Below are 24,527 nucleotides of genomic sequence, written 5' to 3' on the forward strand. Positions count from 1 at the left end.
GTCTGTTTGACTGTAGCCACGAAGCATGATAAAATTCTCATAGCCTGGGATTGGAAGAGTAAGATAACCGTAGTTGTCCCCTTTTTTAAATAAGTAAAAAAAACAAATAGCGCTATTTTATTATGTATATTGGTAATTCAGTATGTTATCGACAAATATTTTGTTGAACTTAAGATCTGACTTACAAGTGAAAAAGAATGCTATTAAATCGTAATATTAAATAGTTTATTTTTTATTTTTTATTAGAAGGCAAAGATCACAGGTCTAGTTGATACTGGATCTTGGATGTAGTTCTGTGGATTGGAATATGGGAGGGAGGACTTTTCTTTATAATTTTATATTTTTTAACAAATAAATATATAAAGATGAAAGATGCTTTATGAATAATTTAAGTCACTCAGTACTACGGTCTGATAATATTCTTTTTTATTTGTAAGTGAGGGGTTTATGTTCGAATCTCGTGAATAGCGAATTCGATACCAAATTAGATTGCTAATTATATGACTTAGCCAAATTTCTCCTCCCCTTAATGTAAAATATACCATTGTACTAAAAAAAATTTAAGTATTTTCAAGAAAATTCCCACAATCTGTGGAAAGATGTTGGGTGTGAAAGAAATCGATGGAGACACTATGTTGGCTTTGTTTGTAAAGATAACTTTTGCTTTTGGATTTAATAGCATTCTCAAAATGCTTATACATGAGTGAGGCAAAACCTACGTCATAAGCATGATCTATATAAGGCAAATTTAGTAAATAATAACACACAATTAGAGAGGAAAAACAACTCATTACTTGAACTAAACATATGCTCGTCAAGGACTTTCTGATGATGAGCTTTATTGCAACAAGTGTCGAAACTATAAGGCTCGTCTTCGGAAAAGTCCAATAACCTCTCAACCTAGGGACTATCGAACTCGAATGCCAGTGCCACATTGGCAAATTTTTAGCTTTGTATTTTACTCGAGTTTTTTTGAGATATTTTATCAAACATCTTGTTTTAATATGGTTACGTACAACTGTTGAATAAATATTGGTCAATTTCCTAAAGCAATTGTGGGAAATTACACTGGACTCTAGGCGAAATTACATGTTGTAATTGCTCGGGCCCGTTCCTTTCGCTTAGGAGAGAGATGTATATCCGTTGTCAGAGTTTCGAGTCGGAGTGAGTCAATTATCACAGAGGGATTGAGTCTGCAAAGTACGAACTTACCTTATCCTCCTTAAACTTCGTAACAACAGTGTAGGGGGCAACCCCTTAGCATTGTTGCAGCGTCTTTCTTCTTGTACTTCCCTACACTGCTTGGCTTCAATTCTGCCTAGTTATTTGCTTGCTTCACTGTAGGTTTTCATTGTACGTTTGACATTTTTGCCCCGGTAATGAACCTCCTAGTTTCCAAACAAAAAAAAAGCACCAACTCGCCGTACAAGCTCCAACCATGATAAGATCCAAATCTCAGTCCTTATTCAACCTTAACCGATATACAGAAATGGGGGTGGAAGGAAGAAGAAGGAGCAGAACTTCAATATATTTTTGTAACACCATCATGTGAGCCACTCTCCAACATGGGGTCATTCCAAAGGCCAGAAGAACAATTTCTTGCAATGACGCGCCAGATACCAAGAGCCTTAATAATCCCTTTACTTGCATATAGGAAGGCAAGCGTACGTAAATGCCTGGAGTCATCTAACAAAGTTTGTAACTCCTTCACAACGCAAGAATTCTCTGTTGATGGCAGCTTCTCCATGTCATAAACATTATTCAAAGCTCTGTAGAGGCATATTAATACGGTGTCAACTCCCTGCTTCACTGATGGATTCAACTCGTTCTCATGAGAAAGCTCCAAATACCTAGTAATTGAGTTGATGGCATACTCCAACAAATTATCCATATTTGGTGGATTCAGGAGAAATGCATTATCTACCACAGTTTCTACACCTGCTTTTCTAAGAAAGATTGCTCTTTGAATTGCCATCAACCCGTCTCTACAACATCTTCCAGAGGCTTAAGGGGAGGATGCTAATCCCAGTAGCGATTTCTATGAACCAGTAGTGACAATCGATTTGGATCTCTCCTTCCGAAATGAAAATATTTTAGAAGGCTGCATTGTCTCAGACTGCAAAAAGTGATTCACTCACTAGAACAAAACAGTTCATCTACCACGTGAATTCTATCACGGGCATATATAGCTCGTGGTAAAAACTATTCAATTACCATGGTCAAGTTTAACTCGTGGTAGATAACATTAATCCATCATGGTCAGATTTTGACCCATTGTTAAAAGTGAATAATTTACAGCAAACATTTAAATCCGTGATGGAATATCATAATTACCACGAGATATGCTCGTAATGGTTACTTCAAACTACAATATCGCCTTTTGTGAATTCACTACGTCTTTGGTCCGTGGTGGATGTTTTTATCCTACATAATTGAAAACATTTGAAGGAGGCGAGAGATTAAAAATTTGGGGGGCTGCCAAAATTTTGGCATGGCGCCCAAAATCTCAACTCCCTGTATTTCCTTTTCTCTCTGTCTCTCAAATTTCTCCCTCTCCCTCTCTCCATTACCGTGACCCAACATCATGGCAACCACCGCCATCTTATCTCTCAATTTCCTTCTCTCTCTACTACGGCAGTACCAGGGTCTTCCGAGCCAATCGCTCAAACCCTCTCTTATCCTTTCCCTTTATGTCACTCTCCACAACCAAAAACCCTAGAGACCCTTTCAACCAACAAGCCAAATCCACACCCAGACTACCTCGATTTGTCATCCAATACTTCTCCTTTTTTTCTAATTATAATTTTTGTGTTGGATTCATAGGTACCTGCCTCCAATCTTTAGCTTCTAGTAGCCCTTCACTTCTGCATCTATTGATCCACCCTCCAAAGTCTCTGTTGAAATTATTATTTTTTTCTTCACAAAATGTTGAAATTGTTTACCCGATTAATTTATACATGTGCAGTTTTTTCTTAATTATTTGGTCCTTTTTTTTTTCAGAATATTTTTTGTTTGATATGAACTTGTAGGTTGGCTTTTTCCTGAGTTCTTAGGTTTTTCTTGATGATTTAAGGTAAAAGAATTTGGTTGGTTTTTCAATGTAAAAGATACTTTTGGGCTTTCAGATGGATTTCATTACTAGTGTAATTGTGACATAATTTTTCCGTAAAGCTATACTACTTATCCTTCTGTTGTCGCTTCAATAATAATACAGGACAACTGTCAGGTATTCCACAAACGATGCCTGGAGTGGTACAAAATTCATTACCTTTTGGGGGCATTGCATGTACGTTTCACCATCATAAGCTTCTATGGGATCTTGAGTTCGATTTTTCTTATGTGTTCTTTGTGAATAACTTCATATGCTTTTCCTTGTTACAGATGGCTCTTCCATTGATGCCAGCTCAAGCCATGACTCAGCAAGTAAATTTATTGTATTTATGTTCATATATATAAATTTGCACAATTTTTTTTCTCATAAATACATGAACAACGTCTTTTTCATTGGCCGATGAGCAGTGTATATATATTTCTCTCTTGCAGGCTACAAGGCATGCGCATCGGGTATACGTAGGTGGGCTTCCTCCCTTGGCTAATGAGCATGTTATAGTTCTGGATTTTGGTTTGGATTCTTTCCCAAGTAATAGCAAGTGTTTTGACTCTATACTGGAGTGGAGATGAACAAGGCTAAAGTTTGATGCCATTTGTGTCATCACTCTAGAATCTAGGGATTTACTTTGTATATAAGGAAGCTTATAAGGTAGCTTTCTGTAGGTTGTTACAGGGCCAACTGCAATGGGTTGCAAATAAGCCAAAATTTTGATTAAAAGTTTTTCAATTTTTGAAATTCTTGTTTGCCTCTTTCTTGTTCAAAGTATTTTGTATTCTTTAAAAGACTTTTATGGAATGTCATATTTTTGTCAGACAATTGCCACATTCTTTAGCCAAGTCATGGCTGCCATTGGAGGAAATTCTGTTGGTTGTGTAATCATAGTCACTTTAACTAGTTTCAAAATGCAACTTAATGTATTACATGATTCAGGATCTCATGGGTTTTATCTGAGAGCAATGTGTTTTCCAGTATTTGAACTTGCAGGTGATGAAGGAGTGATGAAAAAGCTATATGAAGGAGTGATGAAGGAGCTACATACATTGTATGTACAAAAGGGAAGATACTTTTATTTGCACGCTAATGACACTTCGTTTTTAGTGAGCCTTCTTACCTATATGATCATCTTTTTTCTTGCAGGAAGGAGAGAGAACCTAAAGTGGTTATCAAATTTGCTACAAGTAATTTGGGGTAAGTATAGTATGACCACTAAGTGTTTGACGAAATATCTCAAAGAGTTATGACATTTTGGAACGCATTTGTAAATTGGGTTATTTGCTTCTCTATAAATTTGGTATGAATTGAATGGTCTTTTAGTTGCATTTGGTTACTCCGCGAAATCTCTCTCTAAATTCGTTTTTTCTTCTAGGATACAAAACATTCATTTGTTAATCTCTCTACAAATTTGGTTTCAATTTTTAGGTGTAGATTTTGATGGTTTGCTAGACAGTGACGAGATGCACTCAAGTGATGATGTGAATGAAGCAAAAAGAGAAAGGGAAGAGGGCCAACAATGTACTACTTGTAATATTCGAATTTGTGATTTTTTATGTAATTATTATATTGTAGTTAATATGGAATTTTGTTGGTTATTCTGTACTAAAATGTATAAATACAGATATATAAATATATTTGTTAAATAGTTTTTTTTAATTTTTTTTATTTTGGAAAATAATTTATAACAGGCATTGGCTGTGGTCAATTACTAATCAACAACGGTCATAGCACATGGTGTTAGATTCCAATTTACCACAGGTACAATCCGTGGTTATATTCCATTTGACAACGGGCATAGTTCGTGGTAGAAACTGAGACTTTTTATCACATCCAGAATACTAATGGGCATAATATTCATGCTGGATTGTAATTTACCACGGGCATTAACCGTGGTAGATAGGCTTTTTTCTACTAGTGACTGCTTCCTCAAAATGTAAGTCAAAAAGCAAGAGAAACCCCACTTGAGATGAACAAATGAGAGCATCCTTTGATAATTCACTCTCACACTCAAGATCCTCCACCAAGAAGATGGCTTCCTTGAAGTTCTTTTTTCTCAATAGATCTTTAATTTTTGATAGCAAACAACCTTGGCGGTGGTTGTAACAACGACAAGTTTTCCACTTCCATCTTCCTTATCTACAACAATGCAAGGCCCTCCTACCCCTCCACCACCAAAAGTGATCTTTTGAATATCCTTTGCAAAACCCATATATGAAGATATCTCCCTAACAGAATCCAGGTTATTATGGAACACCAAGCTACCACCAACTGGCCGCCCATGTGCATTAGCTATGATGCCAACATTGTCCAACTGCAAAAGCACATTCCATCCTCTCCACAACAATTTATGCTGTGGTAGACTAGAAACATCCGGTAGCAAAAATACACTTTGTGTGATAACACATGATGTCACGCCTTAATCCCGACATATCTCCAAGATCAATGTGCAACGGTTGGAAAATCTTAAATACAAGTAAAGTGGTGGGTTCTCTGTCACAAATACAACAAATTACAACAAAGCTACAAGCTCGTAGGCTTTCAAAAAGAAAGTCCAAACGAAATACAATGAAAGATATAGGGGTAACCTAACACTCCAAGCTTTCTGACCTTTGTTCGTTACCCCAAGGGCTCCTTGTATCAACTAAACTCTGTTACCTGCATAAGTGCCCCTGCATTATGGGAATCGTGCATCGGGCAAATCAACAACTTGGATAAGCTGCGAAGCTCGTATGAGTGACAATAATCCGACATATGTGATAATAAAAAACTAGTCCATCAATCACAGTTTGTAAACAACATTCATAAAATCATAAACAATTCACTAAAAACATTGAAAGAGTCACCCATACATCCATCAGCCTTTCTAAATCAAACCACAAGGGTTATCAAATCTATGTTTCATAAATGCACTAAAAACTAGGGCTATAGTGACTTAGTTCAGTCGAAGCCTATATTTTCTAAGCTTTCATATTCTATAATGAATCCATGGGATCAACGAACCAACAAAGACAAGGGATGCAATTTTGGACAACTTAACGAAATCTAACGAAAAACAGGTTTCAGACCACTCAACGGTATTGCAAAGTAGGAGGGATTCCATACCACTCAACGAAACTAGACCACTCAACGAAACCTAGGTCCGGACCACTCAACAGAATTGAGCAGAATCCAAGGAATGTAACTCAAAACAGTTCAATAAAACAAGACATGGTACAAGGTTTGATGCAAAAACTCCCCATCCTCTACTAGCCCTCTCGTTTCATAAACATTTCAAACCACATTTCATAAACATTTCAAATATGCAAGTCAAATCACATTTCATAAAAGTAGATCAATGGCTTAATATAAAAGTAATATTTAGTAGAAAACACATTTATAAAACCATGCTATATCTACTAAGTATACTAGCATGGGGATTTCATGGGTAATCACCATATTACATATATTAAAGTCACTCACATGGAGTTCACACTTCAGCTCCTAGAACAAATATCAAGGCGCCAAGTACAATCGTCGCTTAAAACAAAGTACAATTCTCATCGTCAGATATCTAGTGATAAAACACATAATCTTAGGTCGTAGACATCCTCTTGGACATTCTAGATGGATTCGGAACACGTTGATCAAAAGTCAACCGTCGATCAATGGTCAATGATAGGGTTGACAACACTACGTAATTTAATCCGGAAGATCCGCCCATCGGATTTCTGATCCATAACTTTCTAAGGGTCACATTATGATTCAAGAACAACATACTAAAATTTCATGTCGATCCGACGGTCGGCTTTCAGTCAATTACGAAATTAAGTGGCGGCAAACTAGAGAACTAGGTTAAAACAATGGAATTTCACTAAACGGATGCCAAAAATTTATTCGGGGCATCAAAATAAGCTAAGTCGAGAGAGATCAAGAGCATGAAGAGAGAAACAAAGAGAAAAGAGAGAGTTCTTCAGAAGTATCGGAGGTGGGCCCCATGGGCACACCAAACAAAACTAGAAAATAAGACCACATGTGACTAAATAATGACAAATTATCAAAATACCCTCGGCAATCTTCGTTATAGCTCAGAATTTCATGATGATTTCACCCATGCGTTCGTATTGATGCGTACTATCGAAATATGACAAGAAATGTGGTGAAACACGAAAAGGTCAAGTACGTCATCTTAAAATTCTGTTTAGGCCAATAGGGGCATTTTTTTTCATTCTTTTACTTATTGATAAAATTCTAAGCCGCAAATATAAACGTATCAGAACTACGAAATACTATATTTAAATGGTGAAATTTGGGGATGGGATTTCACACATGAAAACAAACTATACCCATTAAAAATACTGACAATTATCGAATCAGTGAGCCATATCCACTAAAAACAAACTAGATGGATATCCATCCTGATAAATACTTGGGCACATGTGTATTTATAGGGATCTTGAGAGTCTTTGTAGGAAAAGTAATAATCTTCATCAAATCGGGAGACTATCTAGGAGGAAATCTAGGATAAGATTCTGGTGCCTAGCTTGCAAACAAGCTTGGATGTCTCTCTCCTCTCTTTCTCTCTCTTCAAGTTATTTGATTTATGAGTGGTTTGTGGTTTTGAATTTTTCTTATTATTTTTAGGCACATTGAGCTTGTCTACGTTGAATTTTATCAATTAATCTGAACCAATTTTTAAGTAGCAGTGCAGTTGGTAATGCTCGAATCGAACCTGGACTAACAAGTAAAAGGCTTGAAGAATTAGGATTTCAGACTAAATATTGAACCCCAAATATTTAAGTAGCAGTGCAATCCTTGTAACCAAACATTGGTGAGCGTAATTTAGTTTTTCTTTTGGTGTACTTTCTGAATCTGTTAGGTGTTTATGGCAGACTATTCCTCCGTCAGTTCACATCTGGCCTTTCTGACAAATCCGTCGTCGCTCTTAGGGATCCATTTGGAGGAAAATGGCCGGTGCACATGCAGATGGCAACATGGAATAATAACAGAGCAAGAGATGGATCTTTGACACTTCATATGGCTCTAAAGAAAAGAGGGAAACAGTTGTATGTTGTCAATAACCTGAAAGAGGGAAGCTTGAATATAGCTTTAGTATTGCTTGAGGGCGGCTTGAGCAGCTTGAGGTGTGTCGAAAAGCCAGCTACAAGATCGTGCGTGCTGAGTGATAGGGTTTTTTACCACCTGTAAAAATAGAGATAAAAACACTTAAAAATACTTGTATATTGTGCGTGCTGAGTGATAGAGTTTTTTACCACATGCAAAAATAGAGATAAAAACACTTAAAAATACTTGCAAGAGTATAAGGTTGTTGTAGTATAGCAGCTCAAGTAAGGTCGTTTTCCATAGGGATTGAATGACTAATTTGTGTTTAAAACCAACTCTTAATTAATTATTTAAAACAAAGTTTGGAAAATGTTGATTTTAGAATTTAATAAAATAAAAACAAATTTTAAAATAAAACAATTAAAGAAATTAACTAGAGAACAATTTAAAGAAAATCAATTTGTAAAAGCCTAGGTTTCAACCATCACCGTTACAATCCTGTGCAATTCTACTAATTACTTATGAATTTCCACATACATGCTTTGAAGGTTAGGTTTTCTTAATGCATATTTTCCTCGTGATGTTCAAGCGAAAACGTATATCTAACATGCAACCTGTCTATGATATTCAAATCAAATATAAACATGCAAGACTCATTAAGCTTTGTGAAAACCTTTTGAAAAACTATGCAATCCTTAAGAGCGTGATGTTCGCCTTAAGTGAACTTACAATTACTAATCACAAGAAGCCCTCCTCAATTTCAGGGTGATGTTCCAACAGAAATTGCATCAAATTACTTGTCTAAATATCCTAATGGTCGTGAATCACTAAGACAATTAGATAGCTTAATCGCGTCATATTACTTGTCTAAATATTCTAATGGTCGCGAATCACTAAGACAATTAGATAGTTTAATTGTGGTGATTAATAATTCAAAGCAAGCATGCATCCATTCATAAGCAAATTAATAAAATCACATGTTCATGCTAAGGCTTGTGCGCGTGTTCTCCCCCTATTTCTTGCATTTAAAAACCCTAATGGCTAAAAAGCCTTATTTATACTATAACAAAATAAAACCCTAAAAGGTTTTAGAATAAATGTGACAACCCGTCTCAAATTTTATTATTTTATAAATCTTAAAATGTGAAATTTACGAGAATACCCTAGAGGCGAGGGTATTGATTTTCGTTGATCGTTAGTTCATGACGCGTATGGACTATTACCTTACTGTATTCCAAAAGTACGTGGGTAAGGATTGTTATTTATTATCTTATTCATTTCTTATTATTATATTATTTTTTTATGTAAAGGGTTGTGGGAGAAAATAGAAGAAGAAAGAGGAAGGGGAATGGCTGCCTAATGGCAGCGAAAGATAGGGAGAGGAAGGAGATGGGCACTGCCCAATCAGAAATGAGGAGAAAGGGAGAGAAGAACCAGGAGGGAAAGGAGAGAAGAAGAAAAAGAGGGAACCCAAAGGGTCTTCCTTGACTCGTGCAACCCGTTTCCTCAAACAGGCAGCTCCTAGCCATTTCTCGTCCAATTTTCTGACAAATTGGACCTATAAACTACTCCCAATCATCACCTTGGCCCTTTCTCTTCTTGTTCCACCAAAAATTAGAGGGAGTTTGATAGTATTTTGGTACAAAAACAGTAATGGGTGCCGTGGGAGACCTTACCCAAAATCCATCAATTGTGAAACCATCTCCTTCAATTACCACCATTAGAACACTCCTCTAGAACCTAGGAACAAAGCCCATGCAATGGTCGAGGCGTCGAAGTGAGTATGGAGGTCGAATTGAAGCACACCATTTTCTAGGGTTCTGGCGGTTTTGAGCAAAATTGGAGATTTTCCAGGCCAAATTAGACTTGGCCGCAGGTATAAAGTTTACTCTACTCATTGAGATCTTCATTCCTGTAATTTTTGGTAATTTTTGGAAACAGTTGGATTTTCAGGCGAGTCGAGGTGGCCGACCACCACTTGCGGCGGCGCATGGTCAGGGGGCCGTCGATGTTATTATTAGGCTAATTAGATGCTTTGAGTTCAATTTTGGTAATTGTATGACGTAGGTTGATTGTTAGAATCTAAATTCTCTACGTTACGTTAATAGGTCATTATATGAATTGACGATCCGATCGTTGGATCGTCACAAACTTTAATATGTTATAGTACGTAATATTTGAGAACCATAGAAACTTACGGATCGGGAATCCGACGTACGGATCTTCCTAAATTGGATTTGTAAGTTCATAAAATAAAATGTTGACCGCCACTTGATTTTGGCAATTGGCGGAGATCCGATCATTGGATCATAATGAAACTTTAGGATGTTATTCTAGAAGTATAATGTGAATCTTTGGAAGCAACGGATCGGAAATCCGTGATGCAGATCTTCCGAATTGAATTACGTAGGGATGCGTTTTATGTAAATTATGTATTTTATCGGTCAGAACTCTGAGATATGATTTGATAATTGGTCATAGGCGACGATGGTTTGTGATGTCTCGATATGCGTGATAGGGAGTCGTGGCACGGACCTCAGGTGAGTGGGTCTTTTCCATTATATCGTGTATTATATATATGTATATATATGATTGACAATTCTATAGATGTTTATAAATTGATTATTGCTTATGATTACTGTGAATGCTTTGAAATACTATTGTGAACTACAAATGGCTTGATCCCTGTTCAGGGTACATAGGCAGTCTAACAAGTCGTTAGATGTAGCCATACAATAATTGAGACAATAGCCTTGTTTAGGGAATTAAGCAATGTGAGAGACATGGGTGGAAAATATGAGATTTAACCTTATGAGTTGGTGGTTAAATGTTGGTCATAAATCAATGTGTAAAGAATCAAGAATCTAAAGTAAGGAAGCGTAAGTAATGATAATTAATTAAACTAATGTCTAGTTGGGCTTGTCACCGATAATTATTTCCGAAAATAAATAATTCGGGAGTAGGGCGTTATAGTTTATGCATTTTTATGCCACATTATATATATATATAATTGGAAATGCTATAAAGTGGTAGAGTATCAAATTTCATCGTGGTTTATCTATATGTATACTATCTGCACATAATTATTGTGAACGCTTGAAGTACAAAGGTGAACACAGGACACCCAGGTAAGTTCAGGTGAGTTTATGGTATTAGTTGAAATGATGGAGTTATAGCATGACTATATAATGTTTTAAGCAACTCCGACACTGTTGTACGGGTTGCCTATGAATCGTACATGTTATGTTAAGATGCATTGAGAGCTTATAAACTTGCACCCCGTTGTTAGTGCTCCCACCCGTGGCCAGGGCACAGTTCTTCACGTGATGTTCACCTCCCGCACTTTACGCTCACCTTGGATCCAAGGTAGGTGCACAGTCCTGTCATACAGACCACTATAGGTGGTTCCGACTCGTAGGTGACCGCGGTTATTCGCACAGTCTTCACTTGATAGTAGCAATTGAGTGTATTTATTTACACCCAATCCTGCTGTACAAACCACTTTAGGGGGTTCCAACTTCGTGTGCAGGTATACTTATTGAGCTATGGATAAGTCGTACAGATCACTATAGGTGATTCCGACTTATGAGCTAGCATATATGATGAGATATGTGATGAGCTAGCATATATGATGAGATATGTGATGAGCTAGCATATATGATGAGATATGTGATGAGCTAGCATATACGATGAGATATGTGATCAGCTAGCATGTATGATGAGATATGTGATGAGCTAGCATGTATAATGATATATGTGATGAGCTAGCATGTATGATGAGATATGTGATGAGCTAGCATACGTGATGAGATATGGATAAGTCGTATAGGTCACTAGAGGTGACTCCGACTTATGAGCTAGCCTTGATTGATGAGATATGGATAAGTTGTATAGGTCACGTGAGGTGACTCCGACTAGCATGTTGATGAGCTATTAATTCAGCCGTACAGGCCATTATAGGTGGATCCGGCTAATGTGCCATTTCATATTGATTTATTTCACCTGAGTACTTATTCTTATTGAGATATTTGACACGGTATAACTGTGAGACTATTATTTTGGTTATGGTATTGATTTATATTCACGCCTGTTACTTTCCAGGAAATTATACAGGTATTACGGTGAGGGGCTACTACCTTTGGTAGTTGAAATTGGTTTGAAAAGTTTTGTTTCACTCACTCACATTTTCTATTTTTGTACCCCTCCAGGTTCTAGCAGCAGAGTTTCGTATCGACGAGGATTCGTGGCACTTTTTGGTACAGATGTTTTCTTGTGATGGTATGATCATTGCCTCACCTTACTGCACTATACCTATGCTCTGTATCACGCGTGAAATGGGTCCAGATCCGCTCACCGCATACTCGCATACTTAAGGACTTTTATGTTTTAATTTATTCACCTTTTATACATTATCACACTTTATGGCTTCGTCACCTTCCAGGTGTTGGCCAACACAGCTCGATTCGGAGTTCTAGTGGACATTCCGGGTCGGGGTGTGTCAATAAAACTAGGAAACATAATAAAAATAATAAAACAAAAATTAAAGGTTTCCTATTTGAACTAAAATTCGGACTTCTCAGAAAATCAAACTTTTGACTGACCAAATCAACTCCGATTTGGTCCTAAAAGGTCCATTTTGAAAGCTTAAGACGTCCCCTACAAATCATTAGAATTAATCTTCCTCAAAATATTCCATCTTGACCTTCAAAATGCCCAAAACGTCTAGAAAAGTCAATCTGGAAAAGCTGCGCGCGGGGCTTTTATTTCAAAATGTCCAAAACATCCTTCAATTGGAATCACTCCAAAATTCATCCATTTGATCACTTTTTGCTCCAAAAGAAGTCAAATATCCTACATTGAAAATATATAACAAAGTATCAAAAGTTTGCCAAAATAACTAACAAATTAATGCTAAGATTATGGTAAAATATATAGTATAATATGGATTCATCACTGATGTTTTAGATGTCAACATAAACCAAAATATAGATGGAATTAGATCATAAGTGGCGCATTGCAAAATAAATTTGATTTAATTTGATCCTCCACCGATCATAAATGGGCTAAATTGAAACGTTTAATTAAAGCATACACAGTCATCAACTAACATAACGTCTTTCATATACCGATGTATTAAAGACTGTTTACTACCCTCATGTTTTGTGGTTTTCAACATTTAGTATATCAAGTTTTTTTCGTCTCAGATTCATACCTAAAGTGTAAATTTTGGGACAGTCTCATACATCTATTAGTCAAACTGTTAAATCTGCCGTTAATTGTGACATGGCACCATGATTGGGCGCCACGTGTCATCCACGTTTTTTTTTTCTTTTCTTCTTCCTTCTTCTTCAACATTTTTTTTTGTTTTCTTCCTCCTTCTCATTCTTCCTTCCTCCTTCTTCCTTCTCCTTCTCCTTCTTCTTCTTCTTCTTCTTCCTCCGAATCTGGGGAATTTTTTTTTTCTTCTTCTTCCTCCTTCTTCCTCTTTCTTTTTCTTCTTCTTCCTCCGACTGCAACTTTTTTTTTTCTTCCTTCCCCCTTCTCCTTCTTCCTTCCCCTTCTTCTCCTTGTTCTTCCTTCTTCCTCTTCTTCCTCCGAATCTGGGGAAGATGAAGGTTTTTTTTTTTTTTTTTTTTTGTTTTTTTTTGTTTTTTGTTTTTTCTTCTTTCTTCTTCTTCCTCCTCCTTCTTCCTTCTTCTTCTTCATTCTTCCTTCGACTGCAACTTTTTTTTTTCTTCCTCCTTTTTCTTCTTCTCCTTCTTCCTTCCTCCTTCTTCCTTCCCCTTCTTCTCCTTCTTCCTTCTTCCTTCTTCCTTCTTCTTCATCTTCCTCAAAAAAAAAAAAAAATCTTCATCTTCCCCAGATTTGAAGAAGAAGGAACAAGAAGGAAGAAGGGGAAGGAAGAAGGAGGAAGAAAGAAGGAGAATGAGGAAGAAAAAAAAAAGGTTGCAGTCGGAGGAAGAAGAAGAAGAAGAAGAATAAAGAAGAAGAAGGAGGAAAAAGGAGGAAGAAGAAGAAAGAAGAAAAAAGAAAAAAAAAAAAAAAACTTCTCCAGATTCGGAGGAAGATGAAGAAGAAGGAAGAATGAGAAGAAGGGGAAGGAAGAATGAAGAAGGAGGAAGGAGGAAGGAAGAAGGAGAAGGAGGAAGAAAAAAAAAATTGCAGAAGAAAGAAGAAAAGAAAAAAAAACGTGGATGACACGTGGCGCCCAATCATGTCGCCACGTCACAATTAATGGCAAATTTAACAGTTTGACTAACGGATGTATGAGACTGTCCCAAAATTTACACTTTAGGTATGAATCTGAGACGAAAAAAACTTGATGTACTAGATGTTGAAAACTACAAAACATAAGAGTTTTACCCTTAAATTTATTTTGAACTTGTAAGCAAGAAACTGCGACAATATTCAAGTGTCACTATTCAAGTGTCACGCCTTTAATTTTCACTTGATTGTTGGATGAGCCAAAAGCAACCGCCTGAACCCAACCAACCGAAAGCCCAACTAATTTTTCCTCATATATTCGATCTTCATAATTCACTTTCCTCCCTCCCAGGAACTGCAACAACTCCGTCCATACCCTCATCCCATCAAACCCAGAAACCATTACCCACCACCGTTGATTCTCAACCAATCTCCCACACTAAAGATCAACAGAAAATTTCAAAACATGAACGGTTCAAAACCTTTGAAACCCATAGTCAACCAAGTCCTCGCCGCCATGCTCAAAAACCAGCCCTTCGATTCCAATCTCGCCGCCTCCGCCGCCGCCTCTCAGCCGTGGACTGCGGACTCGGTTTCCCAAGTCCTAATTTCCATACCCAGATTCTTCTTCCAGTCCCCCCGCTCCGTCGGCCGCCAAACCGGGTTCCGCCACCGCGCTCCATTGAAGCAACGCAACCTCAGGCAAGAATCTTACAAATTCCACAACAACGTGCTCGTTCTCGGCCCGGCAGCCCACAGAGATCTCGACAAAGTTCAGCTCGGGTCGGACAAAGCACTCGAATTCTACTACTGGGTCGAAACCCGTTTCAGGTTTGCCCACAACGAACGGACTTGCAGGGAGATGGCGATTGTTTTGGCCAGAGGGAATAGGTTGAAAGCCCTTTGGGATTTTCTCAAAGAAATGTCGAAGAGAGGGAGCGGCGGGCTTGTTACCACAGAGAGCGTTACCTGTTTGATAAAAGTCCTAGGAGAGGAAGGCTTGGTTAATAATGCATTGGCTGCTTTTTATAGAATGAAGAAGTTTCATTGCAAGCCGGATGTGTATGCTTATAACACCATTATTTATGCTCTTTGCAGAGTTGGGAATTTCAATAAGGCCCGGTTTTTGTTGGAGCAGATGGAGTTGCCGGGGTTTAGATGCCCGCCGGATGTGTTCACTTATACGATTTTGATTAGTTCTTATTGTAGGTATGGTTTAGAGACGGGGTGTAGGAAGGCCATCCGGAGGCGGTTGTGGGAAGCCAACCACATGTTTCGAAACATGCTTTTCAGAGGTTTTGTTCCTGATATTGTCACTTACAATTCTTTGATCAATGGTTGTTGCAAAACTTACCGGATTGAGAGGGCGTTGGAGTTGTTTGAGGATATGAACAAAAGGGGTTGTATCCCCAATCGGGTTACTTATGATTCGTTTATTAGGTACTATGCTGCAGTTAATGAGATTGATAAGGCTGTTGAAATGCTATGGAAGATGCAAAATTTGAAACACGGAATGCCTACTTCAAGTTCGTATACTCCAATCATTCATGCCTTGTGTGAAGCAGGAAGGATCATAGATGCCCGAGATTTTCTGGTTGAGATGATTGATGGAGGCTCGATACCTAGAGAGTATACGTATAAATTAGTTTGTTATGCACTAAATTCAGCTGGAGAAGTCAATTTGCTTGACGATGATGTGCGTAAAACAATAAAAGACGGTATAGTGAGCAGGTATAGGCAGACAATGAAGGTGAAGCCAATGATGAGTCGCAAAGGATATGATAGCATGGTGGAAACTTGATCCCCACTTATTGATGATTCTTTTTATCATGCTACAAATCTGTGGAGCTGCTGTGCTGTTTCAGAAGTGTTACATGTTTGAAGCAATTTTCAGCCACTGTGAGTTGGAATCGCCAAGGCCTTAGGAATTGCAACATCTATTTTCTGAAAGCACTTGGCAAGTAGATAAACTCTTTTAACTTTGTCTGTGTCAAGGAACATCTGCTAAATTTTAAATTCAAGGAATGATGGCCCTTCAAGTTGCTGATGAGCTGCCAGCTTTGGTCACTGGCCTAGACTATATGCTGGAGCTCAAGGAACATGATAAAGGTCGTACCCAGTGCACAAGGCTCCCGCTTTACGCAGGGTCTGGGAGAGGTGAATGTCGGCTAGCCTTACTCCCATTTATGAAGAGGCTGCTCCCAAGTCTCGAACCCGAGACCTACCGCTCATGGGCGAAGGCACTTGCGGCAAGTGCGACCTCTGATGGCAAAATCACATGAGAGAAAAAAATTACGGAAGGGCAGACGGCAGACCTCAAGGAAATACGCAGCTGCAGGCTCATAGCTTCAAGGAACATGATGATTGTGCTAAATTTTACTTTCAAAGAATGATGGCCCTTCAAGTTGCTCAGGAGCTGCAGGCTCAGGTTACTAGACTAGACTATATGCTGGAGCTCGTTAATCAGGAAGATTTTTGGCGTGATTTGTCTTCTGCTGTTATAATGGGGGGAGACTTGAACATTGTGCGACGAAGAAGAAAGTTAAGGTTGAAATTCGCCAACTTATGTCACAAAGTCTTTTCTGAGTTCTCACATTGTGGTACATGGTCAGGTATTTGGAGAGTACATATTGCTTGGTTAGAGCGGATGGCGCTCCTCTTACGCTCATGAATTTGAATCCACGTCCCCGCAGTTTAGATTAAATTCTTCGTTTCCTCCACACAACAGAACAAGGAAGAAGAAGAAAAGAAAGGACAAAACTTCTGGGCACTGCACGCTCTGCGTTTTCTGGTTGGATCTAGTGGTTTTCTACCGACACATAAGTTTTGTATGCCGTGCAAGCTTCACACAAGTCAATGCAAGGGGCTGCATGGTTCACACCTAAACCCGTCAAATTTGATAGTTCTTCAGCGTCTCTGACTTCCCCTATAAAGATTGACACCATATGAAGTAGCAGCTTTTTAGCTCTGAGTTCGATCTCTTCATTCATCCTTCCCAGTAGTTTATTTCCTGTTGCAAAACTTGAGAGTCCTGTCATTGTCACTGTAAGTAATTAGCTCGATCCATCGAGATTGATGATCGATCAGTAAAATTTGAAATTTCCCTTTGATTTTCTTTATATCTCTTAATTACTAATTAATGAGAATAGATATGTTCTAACTGCAGCTCACACTGGTGGCATCGGCAAGGCAAAGACTTGCTACTGCTTTACTTTCCGCCTCTATTTAGGTACTGGAACTCCCTCCTCCTGAACACACAAATGCCAAAATCTCTGTGTCAACTTGTCCAATCTGGTTTGTATTATTTACAAACTCTCTGAGTCCAGCATTTTACTGATCATATGATGTAGTTTTTTATTTTGAAAAAAGAAAAAGAATACATGATTGAAAGTGGATTTGTCTCCGTAGGTCGAATATAAACTATGAATAAATTTTTTTTAATTGAAACGAAAGACTCCTACAAGTTTGCCAAGATGGCTATGTAACTCGGAAGACTACATTTTGACTGACTTATTGAAATAAACTAATACAAGCTCTATTATATAGTGAAAACTAAGGCAAAACCCTAATCCTTAACAGGCAAGAAACTCTAATATCTTTGGCTAACAAGAATATCATATATAATAGTCTAATAATAACTAATTTTGCAAACAACCCCCATCAAACTCATGGCGGTACACGTCATGAGTTTGCCAACAAGCAGATGCCGATGCAAGCTCTGTTAGGTAACACTACAAGGCAAGCTCCGTTAGGTGGAGACACAAGATAAGTGATTCAAGCGAGCTATTGAATCAAACAATTCAAGCGAGCAATTCGAACGAACAATTCAAGCGAGCAATTCGAACGAACAATTCAAGCAAGCAATTCAAGTAAATGAGCAAGTCAAGCGAACAAGCAAGCAAGTGCATTTTGGCAAACGATCCAATTAATAATCAGATGCACAACGTCACTCGAGTGGTGATCAGTCCAAACACTCGAGCGATCGTCCTGTTGATGGGCAACGACAATCTTCAAACACAAGCCCAATTGTAGCATCACGTGGGCCCCAATGACTTAAAAATGGCCAACCTTTTTTCCTTCCCTTTTTTTTTCTTCGTTCTTTTTTGTTTTTGTTTTTGTTTTTTTTTATGAAAAAACGTTCTTTTTTGTTTTTTGGTTTTCTTCTATGCGTACAAACAGGAGCAACAAGCTCATTTTCTTCGTAGGTGTAGGATGGTGACGGATCCAGATGCGGGGTAACGGCGACTGGTGTGGGCAGCAATGCAACAAGGACGGAGAAGGTCAGGAGGGGTTCAGGCCTAGGAGGCGAGGCTGGTCTCATGGTTCAGTGTGTTGGTGCTTAAGCTTCAGCAGCTGCTTTTGATCCAAGTTTCTTATTTCCTTTCAATTTCGAAGTGTCTGTTCTTAATTTGTAATGTAGGGTTGAGATTAAAACAAAGCTAATAGGCTAAATGTGTGCCACATGTCATAACAACTCACTTATGGGTGAGCATGTGCTGTGCATATGAGCGTGTGTGAGTTGGATGAGTGAGTGCGCCTCCAACGACTATAACTCACTCTCCATTTCCATTCTCTTTGTAAGCATTAGTTCAGTTACATCTGAATCGAATCCAAGGAGCTACGACTCCGAGTTTCTCGACCTCCATTCTTTCAAGCTCTTCGAGCAGAGATCATCATCTCATTAATTTTTTGCTTGTACAAAATTGCTCTGATACCTTCATTACCACACACAGAGGCCATAAAACACTAACATGGTATCAGAATCAGGTTCATCGTTTTAATCTGGGCGTAAATATGTGATTTATGTGTTCTTCAGCGAATTGCTTTCATCGAGCCTCATCCTGTAGAATTGTGTTTTGGAAACCTGTGAAAATCGGAGATCCGAGTCTTATATGGCTGGATCAACGTGTTCTGAGCTTCGCACTCCAGTTTTCAATGGTGAAAACTATGAATTCTGGAGAATCAGACTGCGAAGCATTCTCAAGTCTCCTGGACTTTGGGAGCTTGTAGAAACTGGGTTTACTATCCTAGGATCATCTACAGAGTGTGCTGTGGTAGTAGTAGCCAATGAAAAGAAGGAGAAGGGTGTGGCTACTGAAACCCCAACAAATTTTGGGGAAATTATAATGGAGGATGCTAAGGCTATTGGGTTAATCCAAGGAGCTGTGATTGATCAATTTTTTTTTCCAAGATTTCCAATGAAGAAACTTCGAAGGAGCTTAGGATATCTTGCAGCAAGAGTTCAGAGGTGAGAAACATGTTAGAAATGTGAAATTGCAAGTTTGCGCAGAGAATTTGAGTATACTAGGATGAGAGATGATGAATCTTTGTCTGCATACCTTACTAAATTGTTTAACATTATGAATCAAATGAGAGGCTTCGATGAAGAATTATCTGGGGAAAGAGTTGTCCAAAAATCGCTTATAACCAAGGAAGAAAATGCCGATAATATCGGCGATATTTTGCCGATATTATCGGTTTTTCACGGTAACGATATTTTAATAGGTATCCAATTGATTTTCGTCTAAATATCACGATATTTCCAAAACTATCGCAATATTTTCGATAATATCGCGAGATCAAAACCCAAAAATATTTAAAAAATGCTGAGAAGTCTCAACAAATAACTACACTTGATCTTAGCCAAAAGGGCTGAGCAAGGCATGCTTTTCTCAGCTTGGGAATGTGGCTTTTATAGGCATGTGTGCTTGCTCACTGCCCTTGCGTGGGCGATGTGGGATTACAGAAATCAAAACGTTTTGCTGCGACTTGCGAGGGCTGGTACATGTGAACTTGTGACTCCAACTAGGTAAGACTTAAGAGCCAGATCTAATTTGGGGCCTTCTATCCTATATTTGTGGGCAACGATCAAATGCTAAAGATTAAACAAACATAATATGTTCTACTGTTTAGCAAAAAAAGCTACAAACCCTTTGCTTATCAACAAAAAAAGACAAGTCCTTGCACTAGATATACTTTCAAATTACGTTGAGTAGCAACCTGATATATGTATTCGGACGAATTATAAAACAATTAACACACTCCTGGCTTCCAAAATTCAATTCTTTTACTTTATATAAACTTGAAAAAACATAATCGGCATCCAAATTAAAGTTTAGTCTTATTTAACGTATTGATTTTCAATCGTTAATTGATATACTATAATTTGGAACTTCAACGCCTAGACGCATGCTTATGTGTAAGAAATTTAAAGTGTCAAATTCGGCACATTATTCTTCATCATTTTATTCACTTCTTTTTTTTTTTTTAATATCCTAAATAAAACCTCCCAATATTGTACTAATTAATTATATATAAATGATTATGGTGTGTTTAAACTTCTTTCATTAATTACTACATATTTTCTACACTCACAATGTTTGCCAGCTCGCTATATAATCAACTTAAATCAGTTAAATCCATCATGCAATGCATTTCCTTCCAATTTTTTGTGATAAACTAATAGATAATTGACTAAATAAACATCCTGCAAAGTTTCATTAAAAATTTCTAAATTTTTCTTACAATTTCCGTGGTTTCCATGTAATTTTTATCGATATTGATATTATCCCGATATTTCCATCGATATTTCCGTGTTTTCGGACTACCGATGTTTTCGATATTACCGATATTTTCTTCCTTACTTATAACTTTGCCTAGTAGCTATGATACAATTTATGTTGTGATTGAGCATTCAAAAGATATTGATACTCTTGAAATCCAGAAGTTGTAGCTTCTTTGAAGGGTTGTGAACAAAGACTAGATATGCATGTTGAAAGCTCCATTGAAAAAACATTTGCTAGTCTAAATGTTGGTTCTAAATTTCCAAAGCCTAGTGGGTTCTCTGGTAATCCAAAATCAAGGAAGAATTGGAAAAACAAAGGGAAAAAGTGGGATAACAAGCCCAACTTTGTTCCTAAGCAGAATAATACTCATGATTCAAACAAAACAACTTACAAACATTGATAAACTACACTATGGGAAGTGTTGGTTTGAAGGAAAACCCAAATGCACAAATTGCAATAGGTTTGGTTATGAAGCTAGAAACTGCAATGGAAACAAGATGGTGTAGAAGGCTAATTATGCAAATCAGGTTGATGAAATGGGAACTCTATTCTATGCTTGCAACTCTGTGACTCAGGTGAAGGTCAATAATACTTGGTATATTGACAGTGGTTGCAATAATCATAAGACAGAGAATGAGAATTTGCTTGTGAATGTGAACAGAAATCTAATGCAAGAATAAAAATGGGAACTAGAGAAATTGTGAGTTTAGTGGGAAAGGGCACACTTGACATTGAATCCAAGTTGGGTAGAAAACACATACAAGAGGTGATCCTGGTACCTGGTTTAAAGGAAAATCTTCTATGTGTAGGGCAAATGTTGGAACATGGTAATTGGTGGTGATGTAGTTTGTATTTATGACAACTGAAACTGGAATGGCTTGGTTGCTAAGGTTCAAATGACAAGCAACAAATGTTTCCCTCTAACTATGATGCCAAATACATCACTAGCATTGAAAGCTAGCCTATCCCATTGTACTCAGACTTGGTACAATAGACCATGTTACCTAAACACAAAGAGCTTGAAGTTACTTAGAGAGTAAGAAATGTTGGTCCATGAAATTCCACTCTTGGAAGATTATGAGAATATTTGTGAGGGATATATGCTTGGCAAGCAACATAGAGATGAATTTCCAAGAGAATAAACCTAGAGAACTAAATTCCCACTAGAACTAGTTCACATAGACATTTGTGGTCCCATGCAAATTGCTTCAAATGCTGGAAATAGATACTTCATTCTATTCATAGATGATTGCGCTAGAATGACATGGGTATACTTTATGAGATACAAGTATGAGGCATTTGAGTGCTTCAAAAGGTTCAAAGCAATGGCAAAATTGCAGTGTGGACACAAAATAAAGTGTCTAAGAAGTGATAGAGGTGGTGAGTTTATGTCCACTGAATTTAGTGATTTCTGGAATGTCACTGGAATTCAAAGACAACTGACCATGTCATACACACCACAACACAATGGTGTGTCTAAAAGTAAAAATAGAACTGTGGTGGAAATGGCAAAGACTATTTTGCATGAGAAAGGTATGCCATATCAGTTTTAGGCAGAAGCTGTGCACACAAGAGTGTATCTACTCAACAGATGCCCTACTAAGTCTTTGGATAAGATGACTCCCTTTGAAGCCTATAGTGGAAGAAAACCAGAAATTGCACACTTGAAGGTTTCTGGTTCAATATTTTATGTTCATGTTCCATTGAATTTAAGACACAAGCTTAAGTGTAAAAGTCCCAAGTGTATTTTTGTAGGATATGACACTAGTGAAAAAAGATACAGGGTATTTGATCCTATAACTAAGAATACTATCTTGTCTAGAGATGTAGTATTTGATGAAAATGGTAGCTGGAATTGGGAAGCAAACTTTGAGAAGTATTTCAGTGTACCAATCACTGCTGATATTGCAGAAATTGAATTAACTCAAACTTCAAAAGAACAAGAAGAGTTGGTATCTTGTGGGATTGCTCCTACCATTCCACAAGAAGAATTGAGTTCAAACATTGATTGTCCAAGTTCATAGGGGGACTTGAGTTTATCACAGAGCTATGACTTCACTTCAAAAAAGTGGAGAACATTGGATGAACTTTTGGCTCAGTTCAATGTATGCATTATAAAACTTGAGAATAATGAAGAGGTAGCTCAAGATGATTCTTGGAAGAAGGTTATGCAGGCTGAGCTAGACATGATTGAAAAGAACCATACATGAATGCTGGTTGATAGGCCCTCTAACAAACCTGTCATAGGTGTGAAATAGTTGTACAAGACTAAGTTAAGCCTAGATGGGACAATACAAAAGAACAAAGCCAGATTGGTTGCAAAAGGTTATTCACAAAAGCCAGGTCTTGATTTTAATGAAACCTTTGAACCAGTTGCTAGGCTAGACACCATAAGAATATTGATAGCCTTTATAGCTCAAAAGGAGTGGCAGCTATTTCAGTTGGATGTAAAGTATGCTTTTCTTGATGGTGTACTTAAAATAGGAGGTTTGTGTTAATCAACCTCAGGGTTTTATCATTCAAGGCAAGGAGGATAAGGTGTACAAGTTGAATAGGGCATTATATGGCCTTAAGCAAGCTCCAAAGGCTTGGTATGATGGAATTGATTCCTATTTTACTAAGGCTGGTTTTCAAAAAAGTTTATGTGAAGCCATCTTATGTACACTGGAAGTAGTGTCACAATGCTTGAGGAGGTAAAAAATGACATGATGCTTGCTGCACCATTTCCTTGGTATGGGAGTTGTATAAACAAATAAGAGCATCTTCATTCATCAGAAGAAGTATGCAATGAAGCTGTTGGAGAAATTTAGCCAAAAGGATTGTAAGTCTGTGGGAACACCACTTGTAGTAAATGACAGGTTGTGCAAGAATGATGGAAGTGAGGCTACAGATGAGTCTGAGTATAGAAAATTCGTAGGAAGTTTGCTGTACCTTACTGCCACTAGACTAGACATTATGTTTGGTGCTAGTTTCTTGGCAAGATTCATGCATGATCTAACTAAGAAACACATGGGAAGAGCAAAAAGAGTACTAAGATACATTCAAGGTACTTTGGATTTTGGCATTGAATATGTAAAGGGAAAATCAACTCTTCTTATTGGATATTATGACAATGATTAGGTTGGCAGTGAGGATGATATGAGAAGCACATCAGGGTATGCTTTTAATCTGGGCTCAAGTGTGTTTTCTTGGGCTTTAATCAAGTAAAGCACAGTGACACTATCCACTGCAGAGGCTGAATATGTGAGTGCAACAGAAGCAACTTCACAAGCCAAGTGGTTGAGGTTTGTTTTAGAAGATTTTGGGGAAGAACATGTTGAACCTACATTGCTAATGTGTGATAACACTTCAACAATAGCAATGGCCATGAATCTAGTGTTTCACCTGTAAACAAGGCACATCAGTAGGAAATTTCACTTCATCAGGGGAACAATTCAAGAGAAGGAAATTGATCTTGTTTACTGTAAATCTGAAGAGCAAAATGGCTGATATCTTGACCAAGGCACTACCAAAGGAGAAGTTCAACGACTTCATAGAAGTGTTGGGAGTCAAATTAGCTGTTAGCTTAGAAGGGAATGTTATGCTTAAGCTTTAGCAGCTGCTTTTGATCC

At 37.8% G+C, this 24,527-nt stretch overlaps 1 protein-coding gene across 1 annotated transcript; it reads left to right on the plus strand.

The window, feature by feature from the left end:
* The first annotated feature begins 14,673 nt into the window (after window positions 1–14,673).
* Window positions 14,674–17,802, plus strand: LOC103418036 (pentatricopeptide repeat-containing protein At1g77405). Its single transcript, XM_008356187.4, has 2 exons — window positions 14,674–17,395; window positions 17,517–17,802. The coding sequence occupies exon 1, from the start codon at window positions 14,817–14,819 to the stop codon at window positions 16,149–16,151; it is 1,335 nt and encodes a 444-aa protein (XP_008354409.3). The 5' UTR covers window positions 14,674–14,816; the 3' UTR covers window positions 16,152–17,395; window positions 17,517–17,802.
* The last annotated feature ends 6,725 nt before the right edge of the window (window positions 17,803–24,527 follow it).

This window comes from Malus domestica, chromosome 15 (genome assembly GCF_042453785.1).
Source record: "Malus domestica chromosome 15, GDT2T_hap1".
In the NCBI taxonomy this organism is placed as follows: domain Eukaryota; kingdom Viridiplantae; phylum Streptophyta; class Magnoliopsida; order Rosales; family Rosaceae; genus Malus; species Malus domestica.